Raw genomic sequence first — 27,178 nt, forward strand, 5'->3', positions numbered from 1 at the left:
CAGGTGTGCTGGCTGGAACACGCACAGCCTGCTGGGCCTCGCAGTCCCGTCCTCCTGCACAGCAGCACCCCCCACAATCAGCGATGCCCAACGGGGCTCCCAGCACTCAAGGCCAGATGAAATGTTGCAGAGAGAGGCTCCCAGATGCAGGCAGCGAAACGGGTCAGTTCTCCCTCACGAGCGGCTCCCGCGAAGCGGGGGCCGCGAGCAGTTTTCTGTAGTCAGCAGGGGGCGGAGACACGGGAAGAGGCGGCAGGTGTGCTGGCTGGAACACGCACAGCCTGCTGGGCCTCGCAGTCCCGTCCTCCTGCACAGCAGCACCCCCCACAATCAGCGATGCCCAACGGGGCTCCCAGCACTCAAGGCCAGATGAAATGTTGCAGAGAGAGGCTCCCAGATGCAGGCAGCGAAACGGGTCAGTTCTCCCTCACGAGCGGCTCCCGCGAAGCGGGGGCCGCGAGCAGTTTTCTGTAGTCAGCAGGGGGCGGAGACACGGGAAGAGGCGGCAGGTGTGCTGGCTGGAACACGCACAGCCTGCTGGGCCTCGCAGTCCCGTCCTCCTGCACAGCAGCACCCCCCACAATCAGCGATGCCCAACGGGGCTCCCAGCACTCAAGGCCAGATGAAATGTTGCAGAGAGAGGCTCCCAGATGCAGGCAGCTAAACAGGTCAGTTCTCCCTCACGAGCGGCTCCCGCGAAGCGGGGGCCGCGAGCAGTTTTCTGTAGTCAGCAGGGGGCGGAGACACGGGAAGAGGCGGCAGGTGTGCTGGCTGGAACACGCACAGCCTGCTGGGCCTCGCAGTCCCGTCCTCCTGCACAGCAGCACCCCCCACAATCAGCGATGCCCAACGGGGCTCCCAGCACTCAAGGCCAGATGAAATGTTGCAGAGAGAGGCTCCCAGATGCAGGCAGCGAAACGGGTCAGTTCTCCCTCACGAGCGGCACCCAATATGCTCACAGTCACAAATACACACGCTCTCTTGCACACGCACACACTCACCCAACATACATTTTAAAACTTTCTTTACTTACATCTGCCACTGAATGTCTTGTTCTAGCTCCTGGTTCTCCGTTCTATTTTTGTATCACACCAATAGTGAACATTAAACTTTGATTCACTATTAGTGTAAAAATAAAATGGGCAAAAACCAAGGTAAAGCACAGCGCTCAAAAAGGAAATCTACCTCTATCTACTTGGCACTGATTATGCAGTGTCAGTGGTGGCAGCAGCAACCCCTAAATGACTTCCATGGCTTCTACGCTGTGAAAATAGTGAGTGGACACCGTCTACCCGCATGCACCGCCGACTTGTGCCCTGCATGTTTGGTAGCAGCAGAATGCGAAGGCGGGGTGGCAGCCACAGAATAGAAAGTACCCAAAAGGGTGCGAATCGTACCGGCGGCACATGAACGGAATATCCAGCGTACTTTAACTGTACATTAAATGCTAAACGTGAAACACATCCTGCAGAGAACTACCGCTTTAAATGGTGAAAACAACTCGGTCGTCATCCAATCAGGAGTCGCTCCGTCTGTGTAGTCTTCCCTCACACTCCTATAGTTCTTTTCTTCCATGCACAATAGAGGGTTGCGGCACCAGTTGGGAGTGGGAAGGAGCAGACTCAGCGTTAGTGACTGATTCACCTTAGATAGTGTAACATCCCAATTCTGTTGGATCCAAACTTCGGCGTGGGCAGTGTTTGTATTTTGCAAATGCACGTGCGGGTTCCACGGCCAACGAGTCCCTTAGAATTCTCTGCAGAAACTAAGATTGGCCAGCAGGCCGCCAGTGCTCCAATCACAGAAAACATTGCATCTTATAAGCCCCTCCTACTCACAGAAAACGTCCAACCATACGATTGGATGTTTTGCGAGCCGGAAATAATAAGGTTACCGACCGACATGTTTTTCCACAGCCAGTGCCAGCCATGTGTAGTCGCAGCGAATGAAAATTTACTTCTAAGACAATTTGTATCTTTAGCAGCACTTTATAGTATGTTCAGCCATACACGCATTCATTGATGCTCGTACATTGTTTAGAAAACAGATACATTTTTGTTTTGAAAACTAATACGTTTTTATTTTGCGAATTTAATAGGCAATGGCTAAAAACAAATCTAAAGGGCAGAAACCAAAGAACGTATTCCACGTGGCAAACAGCAAAACGCTGAAAGCAAAAAATAAAGCAAAAGCGGTTACGACCAATCTTAAAAAGGTGAGTATAGTTAAATACGTGCCATATCGTAAGTAAATGCGCAGTGTATCCAGTTATCTTTCTTTAGTCAACAAGGGATAGTCCTTTGGTGCTGCGATTGTCTAAATCGGAGACTCTGAAACATTCAAATAGCAACAATATATTCTTGTGTTTGTGATTTTTGTATAAGATATATTGGATTTCGTTGATTTATGCATGGCTTTGAGTAAATGCAATATCGTATTGTAAGCATGAGAACACAACTGTTTTACCAAATCATTTTCTTTTATTTTTACCTACTGACAATTATATTTTATGCATCGGTGAGGTCGCTGGAAAATATTTCTCTCTAGGTCTGGCTGCAGACCGTTTAAGCGAGTGCAATTTCTCGTGTCGGTATGAGGCATTGTGTCAGCTCTCCTTAGCCACAGGCTTTTTAGATTGAGCGCTTTATAGGCACCGGTTTCCTTGTTTGTCTGTCCTGTGTTGGTGTGAGGTCATAGTAATTCGTGTGTATCGATTTTTTTCGGCTACAGTTCCATCTTGAATTGGTGATGTGGTTGTTGGGACGGAAATGTCCATTGCATGTTAAGCGTGCACTCCTGCCCTGTGTGCCCAACTGTACTGTTGTCAGGATCCCTAATGCTTTTTTTCCCTGTAATACACAAACACGGATCATGCATGCGCACCATGACCTAGGCCTGCCTCATGGATTGCAGTCTTCTTGAATCAGGAGGGATGCCCAAATACCTTTACTCATAGTGATGGAAGGGTACCGCCTTAACCAGGAGTTAAGTAGCACGAGCACAGTGGTGGCAGCATACCATGAAGTAATCCGTAGTAGTGAACAGGACTCTTTTTACCCTGCCTCACTAGAGTGAGGCCTAAAGGGTTCTCTAACCTTTTCAAAGTTCCGCTGCTGTGTGCTATATTCAACCGTGGTCTACATCAGGTAAATGTGTAGTGCTGCGCAGAACAGGAGTAGTGACCGCATTGGCTGTATGTGTGGGAATGATATAGTACAACGATGGAGCAGTACTGTGCAGTGTATATGTAATTAGTACATGTGCTGGGTGTAGGTATGCCTGAGAGGAATACATTACATTAGAGATGTAGTGCTGTGCATGGAAAGCATGTGGTGTGTGTGTATGCTTGCGTGGGGTACAATACATGAAGTGTGCAGCCTGCACATGGTGGGTGTAGGTGTATGCCGGCAGTCTGTGTGTTTGTAAAGAGAACACCCTGGTTAAATATAGAACAGAACAGTGCACACAGTCTGAGTGTGTGTGCTGAATGTATGTGTACATGTAAGGTTACAATTTATGGAATAACAGTGCTGGACAAAAAGTGTGCTGTGAATGCACACTGAGTAAGTGTGCCTCTAAATGGCACTTTACATGGAGTACTCTAGGTTCCATTTTGGGAAGCCCAGGCTTGCCTGGTGAAGACATGAGGAGAGGAATCCTCCAGACAGATTTGTGTATTGTTCCATTCCTAAAAGCTGGGTTGCGACACACTGGAGGGAAGAGGAAGAGACTCCCTTTATACTTCAAAAGACTGTTCTTTGATTCAGTGATAGATTGCAAGGAAGGGCCCTGGATACATCTCAGGGGAGATGGGGCCATTAAGGGAATCCTTAAGTGTAGGGGAGGGGGCTGGGATTAATCCTTTGATGCACATATCACTGTGGCTGATATCCAGGTGTGAGGGCAGGTTACTCCCATTAATTGTGTTGTGGGCAATCCGCTTCAGAGTCGTGCCTGCTGTGACAGACCTCTTTCATGAGAAAAGAAGAAAAGGATAAGTGTCTACTTCTAAAGAAGAAGAACTGTAACATAAAACTTCAAAGGCTCACTCTAAATCACGTTTGGTGCCTGGAAAATGATTACACAAGGGGGAGTTTGAGTCCCTAAAAATTGGTCTTCTGCCATGCAGCCAGACTGGCTATGTGAGAAAGGGAAGCTCTGCAAGACCTGCAGAATACCAGGACTGGGGGCAAAAGCCTACTAGTCTCCCTGTTGTGTGAGGGACATTAACCAGGAACACCAAGATCACCTGCCTTGGAGCACCATCGCTGGCCTGCCTGCTTACCAAGACCAGTGTGCCTTTGAGGAAGAGGAGTGCATCGGAAGGGGCAAGGTCCAGTGGAGCACCCTACAAAGATGACTACCTGAGCGAGGTGTGAGGAGAGTGGCCCAATTGGGTTGTTGTCCATCTGCAGGGACATTCCTGCGACCCCGCCCCCCCCCCCCCCCCCTTGCCAGGATAGGCGATTTGATCCCAGCCGTATAAAGTGGGCCGTGTGGAAAGCACCAGGCTGGCACCGCTGCACTGCGTTGACCCAGTGTGCTGGAAGGGGCCACTGGTGTACTTAATTGGGCTGCAGCGTATGACTTGTGTCTGCCCTATTGAGGGCAATCACACCAAAGTGTCTGCGCCCAGTAGTGAGCAGAGTACCAACCCTGGATGCTAAAAGGGGCTGCTGGTATTACTGTGGTCAAGTGCTCAGGTCGTGGCCCGGATGAGAGAATTACTACTGTGACTGCCTGGTCTAGTCCGCCAACTGCACCTTACTTTTTCCCTATGGATCTCAGGATGCACCCTTGCATGAGCTCCATTCAGCACTGGGAGAATTACCCCCATAGTGTGTTGGGGAATAATGACTTACTGTAAGTGGGTTAAGCAGAAGCAGCTCTGATTGCTGGACGAGCCGTCAGCACTGCTCAGAGGTTAGAGCCTGCCGGGTGCTACTGCGCGAACTGCATGTCTTTGCTGACCATGATTTCAGGAGCTCCCTTGGAGAGGGCACTTGCTGCACATTTCCAGACCTCTGTTAGTGGCATGGACCAAGCACAGATTGAATCTTCTTAATTAGTGTCCATCTGCTTCTCACATTCTTCTTCTCCCACCTGTCCTTTCTGTGTTGCTTCTTTTCCCCCTTGTGCACCTTCTCCTTGTTGTTTCTTCCCCCGCCCCTTCATCTTGTTGTTTCTTCCAATTCACCTTGTTGGTTCTTCCCCCTCCCACCCGCCCCTTCACCTTGTTGGTTCTTCCCCCTCCCACCCGCCCCTTCACCTTGTTGGTTCTTCCCCCTCCCACCCGCCCCTTCACCTTGTTGGTTCTTCCCCCTCCCACCCGCCCCTTCACCTTGTTGGTTCTTCCCCCTCCCACCGGTCCCTTCACCTTGTTGGTTCTTCCCCCTCCCACCGGTCCCTTCACCTTGTTGGTTCTTCCCCCTCCCACCGGTCCCTTCACCTTGTTGGTTCTTCCCCCTCCCACCCGCCCCTTCACCTTGTTGGTTCTTCCACCCGCCCCTTCACCTTGTTGGTTCTTTTCCACCCGCCCCTTCACCTTGTTGGTTCTTTCCCACCCGCCCCTTCACCTTGTTGGTTCTTTCCCCCCCCTCCCACCCGCCCCTTCACCTTGTTGGTTCCCACCCGCCCCTTCTCCTGGTTGCTTCTCCCCCCCCCTCCCACCCGCCCCTTCTCCTGGTTGCTTCTCCCACCAACCCCTTCTCCTGGTTGCTTCTTTCCCCCCCTCCCACCCGCCCCTTCTCCTGGTTGCTTCTTCCCCCCCCCCCCCCCCACCCGCCCCTTCTCCTGGTTGCTTCTTCATCTCCTCTTATTCCCAACCGGTATGATATATGTTGCTCCCTTGCCCACCAGCCCCTCTTGGTCTCAAAATCATTTATTTGTAAAACCAGTTCTCGCAGAAGTGTTGTTCATACTAAAAGCTCCCGCAAAGGCATCGTATGTTTAATTGGATTGTTGGTCGAAATAATGGGTAACCAATTATATGATAATTGCATTTATATAGCACAAGGCATTGTAGTGCTATCTGTCAGTTCATTGGCAACTCTGGCAACTTCCCATAGCACACAATGCCACTCCACACAATGCCAATCCATGCCACACAGTGCCACTCCACGCTGCACAACGCTATTGCACTTCACACAATGCTACTCCACTTCACACAATGCTACTCCACATAATGCCACTTCCATCTACACAATGCCACTCCATTTCAGTCAACACCATTCCATGTAATCCCACTCCATTCCACAAAGTGCCACTCCACTTGGAACCACACAGTGCCACTCAACTCCATGTCAGACAGTGCCACTCCACACAATGCGACTCCATGCCACATACTTCTACTCCTCTCCAATCCACAACACACAATTCCACTCCACCCCTCGCCACACAACAACACTCCACGCCGCAAAATACGACACCACGATGTGCCACAAAACGCCACTCCATGTCAATCCACGCCACACAATGCCACACTACACAATGCCACTTAATTCCACACCACAAAATGTCACTCCAAACCATACAATGCCACTCCACTCTATAAAATGCCTCTCTACACCACACAATGCTACTCCTCTCCAATGTACGCCATATAATGGCATGCAACACCACACTGTCACTCCACTCCACACTGTCCCTCCACACTGTCACTCCACTCCACACTGTCACTCCACACTGTCACTCCACTCCACACTGTCACTCCACTCCACACTGTCACTCCACTCCACACTGTCACTCTACTCTCCACTGTCACTCTACTCTCCACTGTCACTCCACTCTCCACTGTCACTCTACTCTCCACTGTCACTCCACTCTCCACTGTCACTCCACTCTCCACTGTCACTCCACTCTCCACTGTCACTCCACACTACACAGTACCGCTCCATGCCACACAGTGACACGCCAGACTATACAGTGGCACTCCAAGTGCTCACAATGCCACTCCACTAACTGCCACTCCATGCCACTGTAGTCCATGTCACACAATGCTACTTCACGCCACACAATGCCACTCCACTCAGTGCCACTCCACACAATGCCACTCCAGTCCATGCCACACATTGCCACGCCTCTCCAATTCATGCCTCACTGCTACACAATGCCACTCAGTACCACTCCATGCCACACTATGCTACCACACTACATTCCACCCCACACAGTGCCAGTTCACACCACACAATTCCAATCCACTGTGCCACCCCACTCTACACAATGCCACTGCACTCTACTCCATGCCACACATTGCTCCTTCATGCAACACAATACCACTCCACGGCACACAGTACCACTTCACTCCATGCCATGCAATGCCACTCCAATTATCACACCACATAATGCCACTCCAATCCATTCGACACAGTGCATCTGCTCTCAAATCCATGCAATGCTACTCCACTCAATGCCACTCCACGCCATACCACACAGTCATTCCACACCACACAATGCCACTCCACGCCACAAAGTGCCACTGCACTCCATGCTACACAATGCCACGAACTACTGCACAATCCCAGTCCATGCCAAACAATGCCACTTCTATGCCACTCACTGCCATGCAACTACAGTCCACTCCGCACAATGCCGCTCTACTCCACTTCATGATACACAATGACACTCCACTGTAGGTCTCGAAAAATCATAGACTGAAGGTCTAGTAACTTGAATAATCTACTTGACCTAACTGATGTACTTGACCCATAAACTGGTCTCCGTGTGTGACCCTAGGCAAGTCTTTTATTTTACAGAGCCGCCTTTTTCTTCATCATCCCATTTGAAAGCACCTTAAAATATGTGAGTTCAGCATTTCTGCTGTACAAAAAAACTCATTTGTTTGCTTAAATAGACTAAACATTTGCTCTTTGTATAATAAGAATCTAGCCCACATATAGGGTACAAATGATCCCTGACTTGCCTCTTAGTTCACTAATGGCATTGGAATCAAGGCAGGGGCCGGAGTATTTCTCGGTTCGTGTTTAAAAACGTACTTTTTAATAAATATATTATTCAAGCATGATGTGGTAGCACACTGCCATTTACAGACAGTGCATTTCCTATAGACATGACCAAAAACTCTCCCGATAAGATACAGTTTAACTGGTAAAACTTTATAGTGTATAAGCAATAATCAGTGAAAATTGGGTTTCAGCAAACATATTTGCACATCACCAAGTAAATGGCTCTGATTTGTTTTCATCATATTAAAGCATTTTTTTCTTCACACACAATTACAACAAGCATTTACAATGCAATAGGTCTCGCATTTACTAGAGTTTGAGCTATTGGCATTGGAAATGACAATACCTTTTATTTATTTGTTTCAAAAACCAAAACATAAATAAAAGTTATTGTGATTTACAATGCCAGTAGCTAAAACTCTAGTAAATGTGAGACCTATTGCATTGTAAATGCTTGTTTGTAATTATTCCTGAGAAGGGACTGGCATTCTATTTTAGACTTAATCTACTAGTTTGTCTAGTCAGTCCCCAGTGAGCACCTAGTCTTACAGGATCTGTTAGCCATGATGCCATCTACGGGGTGCTTTTTTTTTCCTGAGAGTAATAAGTCTGTAAGCATATACTTGTTCCCTTCCTTTCTGGGGGCAAAGGAGAAGACATTGTGACACTTCATTTTGAATAGATAGTCTGTAAAACCACTGTTGTGAATTTAAAAGATGGTTTATTCTAGTCCCTGGCAATAAAAACTTTTATAAGTAGCTTTTTTTTTTTTCTTGCCTGCTGTAAGGACAAATTGATTTTTTTTTTTCCCCATGACAGTTGTGTGCCGCTACTAATCTCCTTGCCTTTAAGACCTCAAAAATCTGGGTGTTTTGATATTTTTCCTGTTATTGGTCACTTCAGGATGCTGTTAATGATTGTGTCTGGACACTTTTTTTTAAAATCCTAAAAACTTGTTGGAAAAAAGAATCTTGTTTTAATGCATTTTTAGGGCCAATATCTAAGGTTTTTTTTCTTAATTTCCAAAAATGGTTTTACTATGTATATTTAATTAGTTTTTGAGATACCTAAAGTAATTGACTTGGAATTGAAAAACAACTAGAAATTGTTATTAAGCCATATTGAAATACTGTCCGAATTCTGTTTTTCCTTCTCTGATTGGCACATTAATCACCAAGTGTCTGATTTGAAAATAGCATTGCCTTTCTTTTTCAATAATGTTAAAAAATGTTCTGCACCTTTATAGGCTGTTTATATAATACATTTTTGACCAATCTCTCCAATAACTTCCCCCCCCGTCTAAATTATTTTCTACTATTGAGGTACTATGGAGTGCGATATGGCGAAAATATTAGTCTCTGGTTCAAGACCACATCCTTCTATGTGTTTGCCATGGTAAAAATGTAAACGTAAGATGGACAACTTACAAAGATTTCTGCATTGCACCTTTCCCCCCTCCTTTTTAACGCAGAGTTTAAAGTGTTTGAGATATTAGCTTTTTTCTGTGTCACTTGGACCGTACCAATTTACTTTGATCCTTTAGTAGATGATAGATTAGTAGATCCTGAAAATGATAGAGGATTTGATATAAAATGTTTGTTTGACTCACACTTCATCCACTCTGCAGGATATGTACTAATGTTTGCAGAAATGTTGATGGGGTAGGTTTTACAGTGGGTAGTGCCAAAGAGATGATGACCTGGAGATGTGAAGGATGCAGGTTTTATCTTTACAGAAGGGCTTACTCGGTGAGGGTAGTGGTGAGGCAGCTGATGGGAGAGGAGAGTTGCGAGTAGGTTGTCTTCAAGGGGTGAGGTTTTGATGCACTTACTTTTAAAAGGAGTTCCCCTTTTAATTGTCTAGTGGTCTCTGTTCTAGCATCAGTTGGCATCCTTGTAGAACAGAAGAATTTGAGCATATGTTGATTTCCTCCTCTGAGCACAGCTTTACCTGACATTTGTATGATCATAAATTGCCATCGCCTACGATAGATCTCTTTGGAGTAGAGACGAGACTCATTTTATGAACTGCATAAGGCATTTTGCACGTATACTGGCTGCAAGGTTGTTTGCATGCAATGGAAACTCAAAACAGTTAGGAATAGAAAGATGATTTGTGCCGATTGAGTTTTCTGGCATGAAACCATTGCGTGTTTCTTTAACTAGGGATCTGTTTGTCAAAAGCAGTGGTCATTAAATGTCAAAATGTGGGTATTTGGACACACAAGAACTTGAGTTTGGTTTGACTTGAAGTGCGTTCTAGGTTAAGTGTACAAACATGGAATGCCGTGGTGTTGTGACAACATAAAGCTTCTCTTCTGAGGTTTACCTAATTAGGTAAGACTTGAATCTCCATATCTCTCAACTGCCTCTGCTGTGCTCTGGTTCGTGTCTGCAGAATACCTTATCACCTCTTATGTCATCGTTGTCTGCTGATGGCTTGGCTGCCAGTACATCTCTCTACATTGATTCAGGTTCCATTGTCCGGCACGCAGTAGGAAATATTTCGCATTTTGTGCTCGGTTTTTTTATTTCATGTTTTCGTTCACATGAGGAATTTTTTTACAATGATTCTTCAAGGCATCGTTAACAAGTCCAAAGAAAAATCTGTATTGTCCGAAAAATCCTTTATCAAACCTTGCAATCGAAACAAGGAGAGCTACGTAAAAAAACCAAAAAAAACCCACGGCTGCGAATGGTGTGAATGCACCACTGCGAGCCATATGTCTTCAATTATCGCGCCCGTGTCTGGGCATGATAATTGAAGACATATGGGCTTTGGTGCGCGTAACAGACACCAATAGGCCATGGGTGGAGCTATGCGCCCGCCTTTGGCCTATTGCGTGGTCTGTTAAAAAATGCATGCAAAGCCCAATAGCGGAACCCAAAAGGAAAAGCACACGGACAAGCGTGTGCGATTCCAGGGTCCCTTTCTAAACCCCCTACAAAACGGCTCGCCTGCGCGAGCACTGCTGCGCAGTGCATCACGAGGGGCGAGCCCTAAAAATGGGTTTCATAACTACTTAAGTATATTTTGAAATGTTTGTGCAGTTCACCTACTAGGTATTTGAGTGTTGTGTGTGAGCTTGACACTCTAGAGCGTTTCATTTCAAACTCTTTGTACAGGATGTCAGACAATTCACTTTATAAAATCCTTGAACTCCGCAGTCAGAGAAAAGTAATTGTAAGAAGATGTAAACTAATTTCTGACCTCTGTCTTTGAACACAGAACAAATGTGAAAAGTTAACAAGCATTGGCATAGCCAATTGGTCTCGCCTTTGGGACCTTATAAGTGTTTAGCCATGCAACAGTTGCATAACTAAATACTTGTAAGGTCCCAAAAGCAAGACCTATTGGCTATGCAAAGCGGCCGCGAAAGGGAAAGTGATCGCGATCACAATCAAACATCAAAGCGCCCGCGAAACCGAAAGTAATCGCTGTAAAGTGCGGCGCGCGCGCCCGCGCACATGCACTGTAGCTTTAGGCTGGCCTGGTAGCACTTTTTGGAGCCCTCTCAATAAGTCTTGTCAGACCAGCGCATGCGCTGGGTCAGGCGAGACCTAAAAACAAGATTTAAAGGCATAAAACAACTGTTATTTGTCAGCTCAACGAAAAAGGGCGAGTAGACCTTAAATACAGCTTGACCTCATAAATCTGACTCAACATAGCGAGTGGGAGAGTGAATTTCACCAGGCCCACACTCCACTCAATGCCACACTACACAAGGCCACTCCACTTTACGCCACACAGTGCCACTCTAGTCTATTCCACACACTGCTACTCCACTCCAACCCACTCCACACAGCTACCTCACTCCACTCTGCACAATGCCACGCCATTCAATTCCAATCCACTTAATGACACTTGACTCCGTGCCACTCCATGCCACACAATGCCTCTCAACCCAACACAATAGCACACAATGCTATTTTCACTCCACATAATGCAACTCCATGTCACACAATGCCACTTCTTGCCACACAGTTCCACTCTCCTCCCCTTAATGCTGCTCCACACAATTCCACTGCATTCCATACAATTCCACTCAACTCGACACAATGCCTCTCAACGCCACGCCACTCCATTCCACTCAGTGCCACTCCACACCACGCCTCACAAAGCCGCTCCACTTAATGTCACTTCACGCCATACAAAGTTCTCCCAAATACCCACTAAACAAAGAGTACACCGTTCCAAAATAACTCCTTACTACCAATTTGGAAAGGAGAAGGGGTTCACCCAAAGCAATTCTTTCTTTAGAGCAAGCGCCCTCACCCACCCTTAAGTGGCATGTTTCATCATCGGACATGCTCTTTGTCGGGCCGGCACTGCGATGCCCGATGGACCCCGCAAGAGTGCTCTTGGCCGTAGGTCTTTTGTAGAGAAATGCTGTGGCAGGAGTGTAAAGTGTTCCCTAATTTGTGATTGGTAAAAGACTGGAATGGATGTGAGCTAAAATTGACCATGGGTTCTGATGCTGTAATTTTACTCTGAGCGGTGAGACCTATGTCAAGGTCTAATACAGGAGATGGGAGTTGATCAGGGTTAAAAGCCTGATGTACCCCAAATGTGAATCTGTATGTAAAGTCCCTGTACTCCAGGTAAACAATAATTAAGATGTGTGTGTGGGATTGCCTACACTACAGAAGAATTGATCAGCATGTTTCACAAACTAAATAGTCCAAAAGGATATAATGGGGTTTGATCAGGACCTAAAATGAAAAAAGTAGTCCTCACTAAGGACCCGATTAAGAGTTTGGCAGTTTGAGAGTGAGTCGCCACGCCGCTGCCACATCGCCAAACAGGGCTGGCTGACAGATTACGAGTTCCCTTGTAGTCAGGCGGGCAGTCCTTTGGCGTTCCCACAGCAATGCCTTTCAAAAAGGCACCACAATGGGATTGTCAAAGCCCGTTCCTGCATGGAATGAACTGTGCAGTCAGTTGCGTCCTGAGGATACTCCTCGGGACGTCGCTAGGCCTACATGCAGGCCGCTGTTGCCTATGAACAAAACACTACACACACGTATGTGCTTTACTGTGGACTGACCCCCGTGCGGTCACGCCCACTACTTTTATTAGCACACTCAGCCTTTCCGGTGTGAGTGCATGGGTGTCACTTGTCTGGCGCGGGCCGGCCGAGTTCAGCTAGACTGCTGACCCGTTACATCCCATCCCAACTCAGTTCTTGAAGTTCCCTTTGTAGTCCCGTTGGCTACCCACGTGACGTGCAAAGGCTGTCAGGCGGGTGCTCGGCCGGGGGTTCTCTCTCATTTCGTACCTGGGGTGTGTATTTCTGGGGCCAGTATCCGGGTTCGTAGCGAGTCCGGAACTTCCCTCCGGGTCTCCTGTCTCTTATTATTACCGTGACACTCTTTGTAGCTCGCGGGACACTGCTCGCCGAGTTTGACTGGCGGCGAGGTTTCGCTTTTCTCTCCTCCTGATAGCGCCTTCCTCATCGTAGGGGCTTGGTGCCCACCCGGGGAATGTGGGGAGGGTGTCACGGCGAACGCCATTGAACTTTAGCGCCCACAGCGCTTGTCATGTGGCGGTTTGGGTTGGTGCTCCGGTATTCTCGTAGGTGTCGTTCAGTGTCTGCGACTTTGGCCACCGCAATGCGAAGAGTCTTGTTGAGAGCCCTCATAAATCTTTCAATCTCGCTGTTGGCTTGGGGCGATTTTGGAGTGGTGAGACTGTGTCGTACCCCATGGTGTAGTAGGAATTCTCGGAACTCATTACCCTGGAACGGGGGTCCGTTATAACTTTTGAGCTCACTTGGGCACCCAAACAATGCGAAGATCTTTTCAAGCATTGGGGCTACATGGGAGAAGGCGGTGCAGCTGACAATTTCCACAATGGGGTAATTCGAGTAGCTGTCGATCAGGGCCAGAGTCATCCGGCCGTCTGGAAAACTCCCAAAATCGATGCTCACTGTTTCCCAAGGACCCTTTCCATGTTTTTCTGTCTGGATGGGTGCGGGTCTTTCTGGCGCACTTGTCGCTTGGCAGGCGGAGCATCTCCTGACTGTTTCCTCGACTCGGGCCTCTAGTCCGAGGGACCAGACCTTTGCCCTCATGCATGCTTACATCTTCTCCATTCCTTGGTGCCCCCGTGGGCTAACTGTGTCGCCTGTTGTTGGAGGGATGCAGGATGACGATGCAAGAACCTCTCAGTAGCATCCCCTCTTGAGTGACGCTGACGCTCAGTGACGCTCATTCGTTTCGGATCCTCCACATTTGCATGAGGCTTTCCTTTTCAGGGCCTGACCACGAATTGGTGGACTGTAGAAATTGGCGCCAGTGTCCTCCTTTGACAGCGGGACAGACTTTGGTGATGACCGGGTTCCCTTCTGTGGCAGCGTCTTCCAGTATCAACGCCTTGGGGCACGTAAGGGTGGAGATTAGGTTCAAGTGTGCTTCAATTGCGTCTATGTCTGGCTCTTCTCCTTCACTCTCCTGCGGGGCTGAGTGCCTCGAGAGGAAATTGGCAGGGTTTTTGGTGCCGGGCCAGTAGGCCACTTCCATCTCATACTGTTGGAGTCCAATGTCCCACCGCTCGATCTGTGGGGGCGGGATGGGTGCTGAGCCCTTGAACAGTGACACCAGTGGCTGGTGGTCAGTGATGACTCGAAACGGTTGGCCAAAGACATATAGGTGGAAATGGCAGCACGCCCATCGGATAGCCAAGGCTTCCATCTCAATATGCGCATAGCGCCTTTCAGTTGGTGAGAGCACTTAGCTTGCGTAGGCAAGGGCTGCCCATGTTCCTGTTCTTGCGTGAGAACGGCCCCAGGCCTACGGGTCTGGCATCAACTAGTAATTCGGTTTGCTTGGTGGGGTCGAAATACACTTGCGTGGTATGGTCAAGGAGGGAGCCCTTGACTGCTCGGAATGCTGCTTCAGTCGCTCCCCATTGCCACATGGCATCGTGTGAGGTTCCGGAGTGGTTCTGCGAGGGTGGCTAGATCAGGGATGAATCTGCCACAATACATGGCCATCCAGAGGAAGCTTAGCACTTAGGCTACAGTTGTTGGGGCTGAGGCATCTTTGACCGCCTGGGACTTTCGCTGGTCAACCTGGATCCCTTCTTGGTTGAAAGTGTACCCGAAGAACTCTATTTGCTCCTGGAAGAACAGACATGTTTCTCGGTGGAGAGGGACGCCATGGTCCTGGAGCCTTTTCAGTGTGGCTCTTAAGTGCTTGTAGTGCTTCTCAGTGGTTTGTGAGTGGATGAGAATGTCATCACTTCACTTTCAGTATGCCCGGCAGCCCGCTCAGAATCTTTTACCGGGTTTTAGAATACTTTGGCAGCCAATGATATCCCAAAGTTGAGGCGTTTATATCTTTGGAGTCCTAGGTGGGTACTGAACGTGGTAATGTAGCGACTCTCCTTCGCCAGTGCCAGCTGGTGGTAACCGGCGTTCAGATTCAGCTTAGAGAACCACCGGGATCCGTTAAGGTCGGCCACTATGTCAACAATCGTCGGCGTGATGTGGCGCTCACATCGGATGGCTTTATTGGGGAGGCGCAGGTCTATGCACAGCCTGATTTTTCCTGGCTGGCGGGGTTTTTCTGCGATCACCATAGGGGACACCCAGGCATGGGCGCGGACACTTTCTCGATGACCCCTTGGTCCTCCAGCTTCTGCAGCTCCGGTTCTACCAGGGGTCTTAGGTGGAACGGGATCCTTCGGTGTCACAACGCTGTCGGCGTGAGCCTTTTTTTATCCGTCCTAGACCTTTAAAGAGGCTTTCAAATTGGCGAAGTAGTTCATTTTGCAGCCTGTACACTCCTCGCGAACCTTACTAGACCAAGGTCTTCTGCCACATGGCTGCTCCGCAGGGTGTCTGCCTCTTGGTCTATGACGTGAATGTCCGTGGTGATCTCGTTGTCATCGGATCATGTAGGCACAGTCATCTTGCCTCTGAGCGGCAGGTGTGATTTGCTCCCGTATGCGAAAATCTTCGTCTTGGACGGTCTGAGTTCGGGTTTTGGCCTCAATTGGTTATACTGCTGAATCCCCATGACATTGACTGATGCGCCTGTGTCATTTACTGCGCATACTTCTGACCCCGCGATGCGCATTGTGCACGTGGGCTGAGGCCTCTGTCGTTTCTTCAGTGCTTGTGTGAGAGAGACTAGATAAGTCTCTCCGTTGTCTTCTGAGGTGTCGTCGTTGGCTTGGTAGGCAATTTGCTCACTCTTCCTCCCTCCTTTGCAGGATGCGTGGGAAACACTCAGTAGATGTTGTACTAGATTGCGCGCCTCCCATCTTTCCACTGTGTCTTTCTTCTGCATACTGAAGAGAAATGATTCGGGATGCTACAGATGGTGCATGTCTTTCCTTGGGCAGGGCATGACTGGGGTGGGTGTTCCTCATATCTGCAGTATACGCAGTGGCCTTTCGGAGTTTGTGGCGGGCGGCCCTCCGGTTTGCTATCTCTGTCGCGTGTCCTAATGGCATTGGCTCGTTCCACTTTGACGGTGGCGCTCTTTTCGGTTGTGCGTGTCAGTGCGAGATCCATATCATCAGCCCGCGCGGCTGAGAGGTCGTGTGATCTTGTCATTACTAGTATGTCGTTCATCGGTATGTTCAGCTGGCACAATACAAGTCCCCGCAGCACTTTGCTGCGTATTCCTTGGATAAGCTGCGCTCTAATCTCCTCTGCCGCTCTATCATCCACCAGGTGCGTGCTGGCTAGCTCTCTCAGCCTCTCGTGAAATATATTGATGGATTAGCCTTCCCTTTGATGGGCTTGTCGCAGCTCAACCGCTCGAAGTCCGGGTTCAATTGGGGGTCAAAATGCGCATCGAGCGCTGCTGCCGCATAGTCGTTTGCAGGTCCTACGTTAGGGAGGTGCTTGAAGAGTAGGTATACTTCCTCTCTGGCATAAATGGAGCAGGAGTGACTGCTTCACAGCCCCATCCGTCTCTGGTGGCGTTGAAATAATTCTCCAGACGGCCCAGCCATGTTTTCCACCTGGGTGAGCAGGCCTGGAGATAAGTCCCTCCTGCAGCTGTGTGCTCGCCTGCTGGGCTATATAGGTGCACTGTGGCTGGCTGTATGCAGGCACCGGAGATGGGCTCCTTCTGTGGCACCCCATTGCTGGGCTTCAAATGCACACTGTGGCTGACATCACGTGTCTGGGCCATGGGCGTGGCTCCCTTCCTTCGCCCGGGCGTCTCCACACGCTGTTGAGTGAGCGGATTGGCGCGTATCTGGCACTGCGGGAGTCAAGCTGATTGAAGCGCGCTCTGCTGACTCACCAGTCTCAGCAGAGGTGTGGCGGTGTGCCAATCGCGACCGCCGTGCAGACTAGGGTGCAGGCCGCGTGGTGCCTCCTGATTGCAGCCGAGCTTGCAGCGGTGATGTAACTCGTCGCGCCTTGCCGAGGTTCTCCTCGACTGCTGGGAGAGGCCTGGAGCGTGGATTGGGCTCCGCTCCTCGTCGCCAATGTTGCGTCCTGAGGATACTCCTCAGGACATCCCTAGGCCTACATGCAGGCTGCTGTTGCCTATGGACAAAACACTCCACACTCGTATGTGCTTTACTGTGGACTGACCCCGTGCGGTCAGGCCCACTACTTTTATTAGCACACTCAGCCTTTCCGGCGTGAGTGCGTTGGTGTCAAATGTCCGGCGCGGGCCGGCCGAGTTCAGCTAGACTGCTGACTTGTTACACAGTCCATGCCGTGCAGGAAAGGGGGTGCATGGAGACACGTAGGCACACCATGTGCCTCCTACCATGCATTCCATGTGCTTGAGGCTACAGGGGGTCCTATAGGGCCCCCTTTGTTTCCTCACCAACAGCATTTTCACTGCGGGCTCACCGCCATAAAACTGCTGGCGGTAAGGAAACTTGTAATATGCTTGGCAGTGCCGCAGCTGCACCTCCAAGCGAATTTCGGCCTCAAAACCGTTGCCCCACAGCGGGGATCGCAGTTCCCCAGCAGTTGCGACGGTCCCAAAATGGTTTGACCGCCGTACTCTTAGTACGGTGGTCAAACCCCTGATGCGGCGGTCTCTGACCACCACTGCAACTCCACCAACTCAAAATTAGGCCCCAAGAGAATAAGAGTGCTCTCATTAAAGGGTGTATTTGTAGTCTCACACTTACATCAGTGTGTGTGTGTTTCGCTAAGATAGGTGAACTGTAAGAAATAAACATAAAATACATTGATAATGTGAACTTTTTGATGTAGATTCACAGAACGTGTCCTCATGCAACCACTGGTGAAGCAAGCAGTTTGTGAACATAACATGCCAAATTCATTCCAAAATAACTAAGAGATGACGTGAGGTGTGTCAAATAGTGTGAAGCCACTTTTACCAGCCACTCCGAGCAAATTTCTTACCCTTCTAGATTCAGGGATGTGCCCCTTGGGATTTCGTGGATGCAACAGCTCCTATAATGCTGGTCATATAAGAGTGTAAGCGTGAGTATACCAACAGTAAAGAATGTCAGGGAACGTACTCTATCTAAAGAATATGTGAAAATAGTACCATGCTGCAGAGCGGTACGGATAATTCTCATGTTGGCATATGTTCTGCACCACCCGTGGCCCTTGTTCATGTATCATATTCTATGGGTATATAGGCATGTTGCCGCAAAAGGAATAAGGAGAAAACCTGTGCCAAAGAAGTCTCAGAAAACCTAAGAAAGGCTAGTCACCTAAAAAACCTACTGTAAAGTTGGGTATCGCAAAGGATCTGTAATCTGGTAGGTTTTAGTGTTTTGTACCGGCCGAGAACCCGGCATTGTAATGAGAGGGATACTGACAGCGTAAATGAAAAATGCTCCCACCCGGCATAATGACTAGGCTTTGAACCACGGCTGAAGTAAACGTGTGGGAGTAACACTACAAATTTAAGTGCAGTCTGGAATTGCTCCCACCTGTGGCAGAGATAGCTTGCTCATTAGAGCTCTGGGTGGCATAGTTGCTATAGACATACGTCCCGGAAAATAAATCCATGATTGCAGAGCCCAGAGTGGCGACTTACAGTGACTATGAAAGGCTGTGGTCCAATGACCTACCTGTCACCCATGAACCTGGAGATAACCAGGTTCGAGGGACAGCAGGTTTTGAGACGGCAGCGTTAGAATGTGTGGCCTCCTGATTGGGCCGGCAGCAGTGAGTCCCTTTGTAAACATAGAGGAGGGACTCTTGAAAATAAAAGGCTGGTTAAGGCAATGCAGTGTCGGCCAACTTAGGTATATTCTAAAACCTCAGTTCATGCATGCGGAGCTGTAATAAAATTGTAAAGTCTATTTACAAAAAGGAGGAACGAAATAAAAAATAATTGCGTGCACTAAAATGAAATCATAAAAAGGATCTTAAAGTTCCAGATCCAGTATCAGAAGGGGTACATGGCTTGGCTGGAAACTTTATTATTGATTGGAGGCCGACATTTGTGCAAGGGCCATAGTGGCTTTCCCTTTGGCAGAGTAGAAATAGTAACGCAGCACCCAGAGAGTATCGGATTGAACAAGTATGTGGTGGGAATGGTTAAGTTAACCTCCGCGTCAGGGTAACTGGCAGATTCAATAGTTCATGATGATAAAGCAACTACAGTGATTTATTTGATGCAGATGTAGAGGGTATTGCATCATTCAGCCCTGTAATGTGGGTTTGTAATTTAAGAACCCATTTATGTTCTTTCTCAAATAGTTTCCTGGGAGTATCATGTGTATCAACTGTGGTCTCGAGGATCACCCATTTAAGGTCATCAGGGGAATGTTGAGTTTTTATTACATGTATGCTCTACTTGGTTGCGGACCGTTGGAATATTTTGGAACTTGTATGTTCATTGATCCTGGTCTTAGTTTGTCTGGTAGTCATACCGACATGTCGAAGTCCACATGGGCAAGTCGTCAGATAGAATTTAGTTTTACAATTAGTATGTTTGTTGATGCTCCATATTCCTATCAGTCCCAAATCAAAAACGGTGGTAGCCGCAGTGAGAGAGCATACGTTAGTGTCCACACGGGAAATTACTTTTGACTGTAGGTAATGTCCAGTTGTTAGATTTGACACCTGATTTAGTCAGAGATTTTTGTTGAGGTCTGGTGTGGACTACAAGATCCTTTATATTGCTAGTTGTTTTAAAGGCAAAGAGGGACTTTTCAATAGTGTCGCCTCCACTTCTCAAGATAGCCCAGCGTTTATTGATGAACTTGTTTTATTTAGTTAGATGAGGGCGTGAACGTAGCCATACAGATCCATCTTGATTGTTCAGGTTTTGGATAGGTCATCAACATTGCTTCTCTGTGGTTGTTACGTGCTCTTTTACGTGCTGCTTTGATATGTGAAGGTTAATGTCGATCCTCTAGCTTCTGTGCGAGTTCTTCTGCCTAATGATCAAAATTGTGGAGTTCACTACAATTCCTCCTCAATCTCAGGAATTGACCATAAGGTAGACTGATCCTAAAGGTACGAGGATGGTGGCTCTCAAAAAGGATAAGACTGTTAGTCAGTTTTTTTTATGGATGGTGGTAGTATATAGCCTACCTATATGTATAGAAATAAGGGGATCCAGGAAAGGAATAGCTTTATCAGAAACAGTGGCAGTGATTTTCAGAACTTAGAGTCCATTTAACCACTTGATAAACTCCTGGACGTTGGTTGTACTCCCTTTCCAGATGGTGAGAATGTCATCTATATATTTTCACCAAAGGGCGATGTGAGCAAAAGGATTGTTGAAGTCAAGGATGAACCGTTGTTCGACGCTTTTTAAAACCTGCGGAACCACGGGCTTGCAATCAAACGTCAAGCAAGACGTTTGATTGCAAGCCTGTGGTTCCGTGAGCGATTTAGTCCCTCTCTAGACTTTCGAGGCAAGTCCATCCTGAGGCCAACAATTGAGCCTTTTCAAAGAACACAAACTTTATAAAAGATTTATTCGTGTAACGTAAGAAGTCCACCTTCACCACATATAGTGGTTCCAAGTTGAGTGTATGTTTGCAACATCATGTGAGCCTTTGAAAGCATTTAGCTGCAGCTATTATTGGTCCTGATGAGAATCCCTACAAGAGGAGGGATTCGAAACGCGTAGACCTTTTTATCTTTGGCCAATCCATTTTGCAAAATAGAAAACAGTGTGTAATTCTTAGAATTATGATAAATTGATGTTTGTTGATAGCCTTTTTTGTGTTTACTCGTTGAATTTAATTAAGGTTTTTCCAAAATGTCATGTTGGTTTTCATGTCGTGTAGATAGCGTGTTTGACCAGTGAGTATGTGGTCTTTATGTGGATGATTGTCGGTTTTGAATGAGGTTGTGGTGTAAGTGAATGTAGAATGGAGAATGTTTAAAAAACAATTCGGATGTAGGTTTGTGTGATTGAAAACAGTATGTTTATTTGTAAATGTCAGTGGCGTTCAGGTTTGTGTAAATATTTTTGATAAAGAATCTATGTAATTTTATAAAAATTCCTTGGATTAAATCCAACTGAAAAAGTAGTTGACAGTGGTATTGTTTCATTCAATTCACTTTGATCAAGTTTTTGTTGAATTAAATGCAGCATTGGCACCTTTTTGTTTATTGAGATTAATTTAAGCATTCCATCCATCACCTTGTGATTTTACTTTTAGAAAGTTGGCATTTTCTGCCTAAGCATATGCTCCTTTCTGGCAGTGTCCAGGGTCACATGACTGTTAATGGCTCTCATGGGGTGTGATTTGTATATCTTCCAGACGGGGGACAAAGGAACCTTATGAGTGGGGAGAAGTGCCCTTCACCTGAGCAGGATGGCCTGGGTATTGTACCCAGCCCTTCCTGAGCTTCAAAGGGTAGCCTCGGGCTGGACCCAGCCCATTCTTAACTTTAGAAGATTCGTGTCCTATCTGATAGGACCTTGGAGGAATGAAAAGTAGCTCTGGAGGGGAATAAAATGTTGCTAGCTCATGAAGTGAGTCAGAAGGAACAGGACCTGAATGCCAAGAGGCTCACGTAGTTCAGTGGCAGTGCAAATGAAGAGCCTAAGGAAGGTAACAAGGTGCTCATACCCAAAGATCAGTTTCCTATGTATGTTGTGGGGGCTCACATTGATAAGTGATTTCCAGCATATGAGGTAACTCTGATTATGCATAGAATCCCAGAGGAGGATTGGTGGCTAGTCTGTGGATGCACATGCCAATTGTTGGAAGGAATACTCTGTTGGTCCTTGAGGTAGCCGTCAACCAAGTGAGCCACTATCCAGTGGCTGTAGTTCCCTTTGAATTATTGGGGTAGGGTCTTAGGCTCTTTGAATGTAGCGATGAGTCCAACCATGCGTGTTGACTGATAGAGATTGTCCTACAGCTCAGGTTTAATGTGGAGATGTTGCCTGAGTGGGTGTGCCTGATCACATAGTCCACATGGATAGATCACATGGCAGCCCGACAAGGGATTTAAAAAGACATGGGGCCTGGAAAAATGGCCTGGGTACCTGCCAAGTAGAGGTAGGGCGGGGCATAGAAAACTCATCCTAAAGATTCCCACAGTCCAGGAGGAGGCTGATCCTCAGTGTGACTCTCTGGAACCTACAGGGGGAAGTCCTTAATGTCCTGGATTAACTGGGTGGCAAACTGTAGTGGGGGGATCCCAAGCAGTGTTCCGCAAAGTGCAGACGAATACAGAACTTTTGTGGCCTTTGGCGGCAGGCGCAGTCAGCTGCTGATACCTCTGGTCATCACTTTATCTGTTGGGAGAATAGTCTCCAGTATAGCAAGCCTAAGGTCCCTGAGCCTTGAGCAACCCATGTGATCAATCAATCAGGTGACTTGCAGAGCACGACTACTCACCCTTAAGGGTCTCAAGACACTTTGGGGGGGGGGGCAGATTGCTCATCCGTCGGAAGACACAGTGGTTCAGCCGAAGAGCCAGGTCTTGAGGTCCTTATTGAATTGAGGCAGTGAAGTTGATTGCCTGAGGTGGAGAGGCAGGGTGTTCCAGGTCCTTGCTGCAAGGTAGGAGAAGGATCTTCCTCCTGCCATGGTCTTGTGGATATGTGGGACGGCGGCCAGGGCCAGTTCGGCGGAGCGGAGGTCTCTGGTAGGTACGTGGGTTGGTTGAGGTTCGCAGGTACTGAGTTGTGTAGGGCTTTGTAGGCATGTGTGAGGAGCTTGAACTTGATTCTTTTGTTGACTGGGAGCCAGTGGAGGTCTCTCAGGTGGCCAGTGATGTGGCTCCGGAGGGGGATATTGAATTAGAGTCTAGCGGAGGCATCCTGAATGTTCTGCAGTTTCTTGATGAGTTTCTGGGTGATTCCGGCGTAGAGTGCATTGCTGTAGTCAAGTCTCCTGCTGATGAGTGCGTGGGTGACCGTCTTTCTGAACTCGATTGGGATCCACTTGAAGATCTTTCGGAGCAGGCATAGTATGTGGAAGTTGGATGATGAGACGGCATTGATCTAGCGGTTCATGGTGAGCGAGGAGTCCAGGATGATGAAGTAGCCTTAGAACATGATCTGGATGGAGATGTGCCAGAAAGCTTTTGATACCCAGAAGGAAGTTTTGGACAGCAACTGTGCTAAAGGTACCCGACTTCACCTAGGAATTTGTGGTGCATTTAGATGCTTTAGAGTATGCTGTTGGGGGTGTTATAGTTAAAAAATGAGGGCTTGGTGCCCTGCTTTCTACTGGTGTGGGGAGATGGGAGGTGGGGCACACATGTTGGAAACTACCGTCCTCTACGTGGTAACTCTTCCAATTTTTGCCTTTTCTCCCGTTTTTGCCGAACACGTTTTTGTTGTTGTTGTTTGGCCTCTGGTACAAACCCCAGACTTTGCTGCACGGAGCTCTTACTGGCAACAACAACCTCCCTGTATTTCCTGCCTGAAGTTATGATCAGCGACCAGCTCTTAGCTCCAACAACGACCGAATCTGTCCCTCGCCAACGATAATTTCTTACCAAGGCCTGGGACTTTAGCAACTCATTGTTGAATGAGCCCCTCTCCTGATCTAGCCTGCAGCCTGACCACAGATAACCCTGTCAACTGGAGCTTCTTACATGAAGCAGGACTAAGCTAGAAAGTAAACTTCACACCGGGATGAATATAATCCCTGTACCTGACCCAGCACTCCAGTTGACTTTGACCCGGTCCAGCACGATCAGAAACCGTCATTGGCGCGTTGTGCTTTTTGGTTCTGTTTTGGCTGAAAACTTAAATTCATATCAACTTATCTACATATTGGATTTTGTTGGTTTGGTATAATTTTATTTATTAAAATATTCTCTATTTTTCTAAATTGGTATGATTTTTTTTTTTTGTGTTGCGTTTTCACTTTTTTGCTGCATTGCCTCTAAGTTAAACCAGACTGTTTTTGTGCCAAGCTGCCAGAGGGTTAAGCACATGTTTATTTAGTGACTTTTGTGGTTCACATTGTGTAGGATTGTGATTATTACTCAATTGCGGTTATCACTCCTCTCCGCTCATAACCAATTTTGTACAGCCGTCCTGGGCAGATTCACCATCTTGGAGATGGGAAATTCAACCCTTGCCTATTGTAGTAGCAGCCTCTTCAGTCTTGCCGTTCATCGAAACCTGAGTGACGGTTCCCAGCTGTTAGCGACCACTGTAGCCATGATGTCCCATCAAGGCCTGAGATCAGCAGGCTCAAGTCTTAACTTCATGCCCCAGATACCATCTGCCAGCACAGCAATTCATGCCCACTTTACAGCCTAGCACATTATCGGCCTCTGCAGCAAGCAGATGGGCAATAATTGTAGAAATACTATGGATTATGGGGGTATTCGTGGAGAGGACACTGGATGCACGTCTGATCCATCATCATGTATGTTTGTGATCTCTTCTGTATTCTTAGTCTCATAATCTATCATCTTGGTGTTCAGGCCTAAATAGCATTTTATGCTTTTGTCGACTCCCTACATTCCTTTCCACCACCTCTCCAATTTCCTTCTCATTTGTCTAAAGATACCTGGCGAGTAACATTGACAAGTGTACTGCAGCCAAGTTAAAATGAACCCTAGGGAATATGAAATGTCCTGCAGGGGTGGGTGTTAGAGAGGGAATAAAGCAAGGAAGGGGTCAGCATAACGACCATGCTCTCTACTTATTAAATACTACTTTACACAGAAGAGATACCAGCTATGCAGATTTTTAAAATGGCATTCCATCAGCATGTATAGACCTCAGTGGTCCGTCAGAGGCATAAGCTGACAACGCAGCAGATCCATGTCATAGGAACAGGTGAATAAAGAAAGTAGCTAAAGTTATTCTGTGTGGTACTGAATCCATAATCCTGAGCACAATTGAGGACAGTCCTCATTGACCTTATCTTGAGGGTATTTCCAGCAACAGTTTAGCTGTGGCATGCCATGCACTAGTGACTACGTTCAGCTGAGATTCTGAAGTCATCTCCTTCTCTCGGAAATCGACCACTAAATGGGAGGCATACCTGGTTACTTCAGAGCCGGGAAGGGAGAATCTTTAAATGTCTCTTCCCCCCCCTAAAATTCAGAATGCCACCCTGTGCATTCCAATAGATTGCTTGTAGGCCACACATAAGCCCTATATTTCCATTTCAAGTTATACAAGAAAGCTGTTTGTCTGTGAATGTGTATTTTTTCTGCTTTGTCCACAAAAGCGATCTCTATTTTGCCCAAAATTTGAAGCTGTGCGTATAAATTGTATAATGAAAGGCATAGGGTTGGATGCATGGAACTGGTGAAAAACGACAGTTCTAAATTTGAACTTGAACCACAAAACTAGTTCAGTCTTTCGGGGAGACAATTCTGGTTTGCTTAGTGTTAAGTGGCTAAAATTCTCAGTTTGTAATAAAAGCAGGAGGAAGACCAAATAATTTGTCGGATTACAATCTACAGACTATTGCAAACATTGTCATGCTACAAGCAGTCCTGCAGAAATGTTTGTATGACCCCACGTTGAAAAGTAAGCTGTCACAAGAATAGCTCTGAAAACATCTTAAAAAGTAAGTTACTATCCGATAAACAAGAATTAGCAAAGCCAACCATTTGGCCATGGTTAATGAAAAGGGTTTTTTCAAGCTTCATTAAGACGCAGATTTGTCAACAGGAAAATGTACAGATGCAGCATCGGCATTCACACATATTGGGTATTGCATGGGCAGCAACAGTTGAAAATGATCTCATACCAGAACAGGTAAAGCTGCGACAGGAAGAGTGCAACCTTAATTCAGACATAAAATATAGTGTTTGCCTTGAAGTGTTTTGTTGATAATGATGTAGCCATTACTGCTAAACCCAGATAGTTGGCATCTAGGAGGAGAAAGTGTACCGGACACTTTGAGCGATGTTTCGGTGTCTTTAGCCAGTACTTGAATGCAGAAGGTATTAATGACTGGCATGTGGTTTGTTGCATTTGTGGTAACAATGGGAAGTGTGGTCCCATTAAGGCAAGAAGGAAAATAGGAAGGCAAGAAAGAACCAAACAAAGAAGGAAGGAAGGCAAGAAAGAAAGATAAAAAGACAAGGTAGGAAATAAGGAATTAAATCAAGAAAGAAGGAATTAATAAATGAAAGCAAGAACTAATGAAATACAGAAAAAAGACCAAGCAAGAAAAAGAATTGGAGAAGGAGAAAAACAAGAAAAACAGAACGAAAGCAAGAAAGAAGGTTTTCTTCCTAGGCAAAGTTTGTTAAAGAACCATTGGTAAAATTCAGCCCAGAATAAGCGTGTTACGAAGAATTGTCAGTTTATGAATTCACATTGAATTTTTCAAAAACAATACAGAACAGTTTCAATTGGACGCAGTCTTTTATGCTGTGAAATATGTGCAATTAAACAGTAAATCAAGGACACTCCAGAAGGCATTTACAACAGCATTGGCAGGAGACAGAAACTGATAAGGTATGGAACGTGGCCTGTGATCATATCTGGTAAAGTACTTTGCTGTCAGATCTGACTCTAAATACATGAGCAATAAATATTTTTTTTTAAACATTGGTACAAATGGGGACTAGCTCGTATGCAGATATGCTCCTTGTGAAAGAGTAAAGTGCAGTTACTCAAAGTGAAGTTATCCAGTTTCTAGGGTGTGCTGACAACATGCCCAATGCCTCATGCTGTCGTGCAAAAGACACACAAATGATGGGGTGGCATGGTGAGCAAAAGAAGGATGGATTTAACCCAGATCTCTTGACTGGGGGTGAATGTTTGATTTGTTCCGCATTCCGTCTATCATTTGTGTGTCTTTTGCTTTCTCGCCCTAAGTCTACCGGGTATGCCCAGACATGG

The 27,178-nt window shown here is 47.0% G+C and overlaps 1 protein-coding gene across 1 annotated transcript in view; it reads left to right on the forward strand.

Annotated features, from left to right (window-relative positions):
* Window positions 1–1,859: 1,859 nt before the first annotated feature.
* RBIS (ribosomal biogenesis factor) overlaps window positions 1,860–27,178 on the forward strand; it is a 75,277-nt gene continuing 49,958 nt past the window's right edge. Inside the window, exons 1-2 of the mRNA XM_085605343.1 lie at window positions 1,860–1,993; window positions 2,099–2,215. Of these exons, the coding sequence (XP_085461469.1) occupies window positions 2,102–2,215 (114 nt within the window). The 5' untranslated portion in view covers window positions 1,860–1,993; window positions 2,099–2,101. The remainder of the gene's footprint in view (window positions 1,994–2,098; window positions 2,216–27,178) is intronic.

Source organism: Triturus cristatus, chromosome 5_1 (assembly GCF_964204655.1).
Source record: "Triturus cristatus chromosome 5_1, aTriCri1.1, whole genome shotgun sequence".
Classification (NCBI taxonomy): Eukaryota; Metazoa; Chordata; class Amphibia; order Caudata; family Salamandridae; genus Triturus; species Triturus cristatus.